Source organism: Entamoeba dispar, genomic scaffold, assembly GCF_000209125.1.
Source record: "Entamoeba dispar SAW760 scf_1105229463323 genomic scaffold, whole genome shotgun sequence".
Taxonomy (NCBI): domain Eukaryota; phylum Evosea; order Mastigamoebida; family Endamoebidae; genus Entamoeba; species Entamoeba dispar.
The window spans coordinates 4,974-8,961 of NW_001855635.1; the positions used below are offsets into that span (position 1 = coordinate 4,974).

At 30.8% G+C, this 3,988-nt stretch overlaps 3 protein-coding genes across 3 annotated transcripts in view; all 3 read right to left on the reverse strand.

The window, feature by feature from the left end:
* Window positions 1–2,092, reverse strand: part of EDI_011200 (uncharacterized protein) — a gene marked incomplete at both ends in the record, with an annotated part of 2,635 nt that extends 543 nt beyond the window's left edge. The window contains one exon of the mRNA XM_001740899.1: window positions 46–2,092. Within this exon, the coding sequence (XP_001740951.1) occupies window positions 46–2,092 (2,047 nt within the window). The remainder of the gene's footprint in view (window positions 1–45) is intronic.
* Window positions 2,093–2,121: 29 nt separating this feature from the next.
* On the reverse strand, window positions 2,122–3,075 carry EDI_011310 (uncharacterized protein; the record flags this gene model as incomplete). Its single annotated transcript, XM_001740900.1, has 1 exon — window positions 2,122–3,075. The coding sequence occupies one exon, from the start codon at window positions 3,073–3,075 to the stop codon at window positions 2,122–2,124; it is 954 nt and encodes a 317-aa protein (XP_001740952.1).
* A 33-nt stretch (window positions 3,076–3,108) lies between these two features.
* EDI_011320 (uncharacterized protein) overlaps window positions 3,109–3,988 on the reverse strand; it is a gene marked incomplete at both ends in the record, with an annotated part of 1,122 nt that continues 242 nt past the window's right edge. Inside the window, 2 exons of the mRNA XM_001740901.1 lie at window positions 3,109–3,609; window positions 3,642–3,916. Coding sequence (XP_001740953.1) covers window positions 3,109–3,609; window positions 3,642–3,916 — 776 coding nt within the window. The remainder of the gene's footprint in view (window positions 3,610–3,641; window positions 3,917–3,988) is intronic.

Here is a 3,988-nt window from a genome sequence, read left to right on the forward strand (position 1 = left end):
AAGCAACAGGAGTAACATTATATTTAGGTTCGATTTCATGTCTACCCATTAATTCATATCCATGTTTTACCTCTTTCGCTGTAACCACTCCGTGACCACGATTTTCCAAACCAGAATTTGAATCAGAAGAAATACCATCTCCTGTAATTCTTTTTCTTGGTTGTATTATACTTTCAGAAACATAAGAATTAGTATCACCACGTACAACAAAATTCTGAGCATATTCAACAAATTCATTAAGATTTATACCATTTCGTTCAGCCAATTTAGTTGCAATAATCTTAGCACCAGCCATTCTATTACTATTCCAAGAAGCCTGCAATTTAGTAAAATCACGAGAAGCAACATCCAATTTATATCGAATTTCATCAATATTCGAATTGTCATCTTTAATACCACTCAAAACCATCATCATACTTTCATGAAAATTTTGCATATCATTAACAGGAACAACATACTCAGCATTAAAGGATTGAGCAATATTTTCAAATTGGTTCATAATTGTATTAACAGTACTTATCACGTCTTTATATTGTGTACCACGAACTTCATTGTTTTTTATATACTTATTAACATCTCTAAATTGAGAAATTAATAACTGACGAGTATTTTCAAAAGCTTTTTTACTCTGTCTCATATCCGGATCATCACTATAAAAACGTTCTTCTCCCGCATTTATTATTTGTCCTCCCTTTTTATATGAATTCATATCATTCTGTATACTATTTACTAAACTTATTACACGAGTAAGTTCTTCCGTTTTACCAGCACCAATTTTCTGTATTGATGATTTAAGAGCTTTCACTTCACTCTCAAGTATTCTCATTCTTCTAGTAAAATTGGCAGGTTCTTGTTCTTCTAATAAATCTTTTAGTAAATCATTTAAAGGTATTTTCATGTGTTCAGGTAATCTGTTAACCACATCAAAAACATTTTTCCATTCTTCTGATTTATTTTCTAATTTATCAAGACGTTCAATATATAAATTAACCTTATCTGTAACTGTATCAAGTCGTTTCAATGAAAATCGTTGTTGTTCAACGAGTCTCGAATCAATATCTTTAACAATTCTTTCTTGTTTCTTTATATAATTATCAAATTGTTCTAATAAAATTTTTACATCGTTTCGTCTATATGTATCAGACCATGTTTGTTCAAACCACTTGGCAGCTTCATTAACATCTAATTTAGTTCTATAAAGTAATTGAATTTCTTTTTGAAGTTGATCTTTATATAATTCTAAATCTGCTCTAACAGCATTTAAATTTTCTGGACTTATTGTATTCAAATATCTAAACCGAGAATTCAAATCATCATATTGTCTAGAAAACGCCGAACCCATATTCTGATAATCATCAGATAACTTTTTTAATTGATTCTCAAAAGCAGGATATTTATCAATCAATCCTTTCAAAATATCAATTCGTTCTTCAATATTTTGTAATCTAGAACCCTGTTTTTCAACTACAGGTTCATAAAAATCTTTGAAAGCATTTAACTCTGCACGAGTAACAAATATCCCATTATTCTTTTCAATATTAGATACACGACGTTTCAATATAGAATTTTGTTCATCAAGATCTTTTATTTGAGTACGAATATTACGAGGAATAAAATCACCAAATTCCATTCTTAATTCATTAATCTTATTAATGTTTTTATTTATCATTTCTCTATTTTCACGAACTAAATCTTCAACTGTAACAAATCGTTCGGCGTTTTGTTTATATTTATTAATTGCAGATTCTAAACGTTCAATATGATGAACATTTTTAAGATTATCTTGCTGAGCACGCAAAATAGCTTTATACAGATTTTTATTATCATCATCAATCCTTTTTTGTTGTTTATCAATCCTTTTAAAAAATCCACCTTCATCACCTAATCGTTTATCTAATTCCCTATTAACTATATTTTGAAGAGATTCATCTGGAATTGGTGGATTATAAGGTCTTCCACCAAATTGATAAAACTGCTGTTCATTATCAATGGGTTGTTTATCATATTGTCTAGAAACATACCTACCAGCACTATTATAATATCTTTTATATCGTTTATTATAATTGTATTGTCTTCTTCTTCGTTTAAACATCAAATAACCAATTAAAGTTCAATAATCAATTAGAGATTAACATTATGTTCTGGTAAACCATCATTTGGTAATACTAAACCACCATTGGAATATGCATTATTAGCAGCATCATAAACAGTTTCAGGATTAATTGATGGAGCGGAACCGTTATCAATTGCTCCAACTAAAATGTACGGAGGTTGTGCATTAGGAACATTATTAGGTACAACAAGTCCATTGTTATTACGAGCATAACCAATAAAACCAATATAAGGTTTAAAAGAATTGTCTTCAGAAACAAGTACTTTCCTAAGACCTCTCAATGTAACATCAAATTGCCAATGAATAGTAAGAGTACAAGAATTAACAGCATTAACAGATTGAGGAGTTTTTATAGAAATTAATAATTGAGGATTCCATGCACTATACATATTATCCATACTGAGTACATCTCTAGTATTAGTTGTTGGTAAATACATAGACTTTTCCATCATAGATGCTGCATCTAATTGTCTTACAACTCCCCATCTACTACCATAATATAACGTCTTTTCATTTGCACTAGAATAAGAAGAAACAGAAGAATAAGTAGGTAATTGGAAATATCTTGTATTATTAATAACAGCAGTATTGATTCTAACACCATTACGATCCCATGCTGTACATATAGATGGAAATGTTGCACTATTTAATAATTGATTTCCAATAAATGTCATTTCCATAGATGCTCTAACAGCATTTAACTTAAATTGATCATACATTCCCATATAATTATGAAAATATTGTGTAGAAGTCATCAATGCAGTAACATTCCTTAACATTGTACCTTCATTTGCACCAACTGGAACATTAATAGAAACATCTTCTTGCATACTAATAACAACATTAGTACTATCTCGTTGTTGCATAGCACTGGCAAAATTACCAAATGCTTGTCGTTTCAAAGTTGAACGTTTTTTATATCCTCTTCTTGGATAATTACGTCTACCAGCACGTCGTTGCATCAAATGAATGAAAACAAGATTCAATTAAGAGTTCTAATTAAATAATGATATAGTCTTAGATATTAACGAAGTAGCATTACTAAAAAAATCAACAACTTCATCACCAGCAACTTTCCTCAAACCACCAATTAAAACAGATTCCAATGCATCTCGACCAGCACTCAAATATGTATTATTATCAATAAACTCCATACCCTCAGAAATACCAGTATAAGCATAACCTACCAACACTTTAGCCGTATTATAACCAGGTATAGCATCAGAAAGAGCACTTTCAACTAAAGGACCAATTACACTTTTAACTCCTCTTTTAGCTAAGTTACACACATAAGAAGTAATACCCGTTCCTTCAGCAAGAGAACCAATAGTCATGAAAGTGTCAACAGGCAAATTTTCATAACCATAACGTTTTAGAGCATCACTCCAAGATTCTCCATCACCACGTTCAATAACAAACCCACTAACACCGTCTTGAACAAATTGACCTAATCCATTTAACGAAATTACACTATCATGAGAAACAGTTTGACCCGTCTGAGTATCCTTCCAAGATGATGGCAACGAACAAAATTATATGCTTCAACAATTTCAAGTGGAGATGAACGTAATTGTTTAAATCTAACAGTAATATAACCCATAATTTTCATAATGTACGAACCATCACTATCAACACTAGTATGATTAGCAAGTTCTTGTTTATATGCAGCTTCAACATCTGCAGCATCTGACCCCTGAAATCCTCCAACTACAATACCACGACCAACACGAACTTTTATTTTCACATTATCACGAATAACATCCTGTAAATCAACATTGGCATTATCCAAAATAATTTCTTCTTCTTCTTGTGGTATTCCCGCATTACCAGTCCAAGAAATACCACCATCATCAATAAAAGAAAGAGCATCAGTAA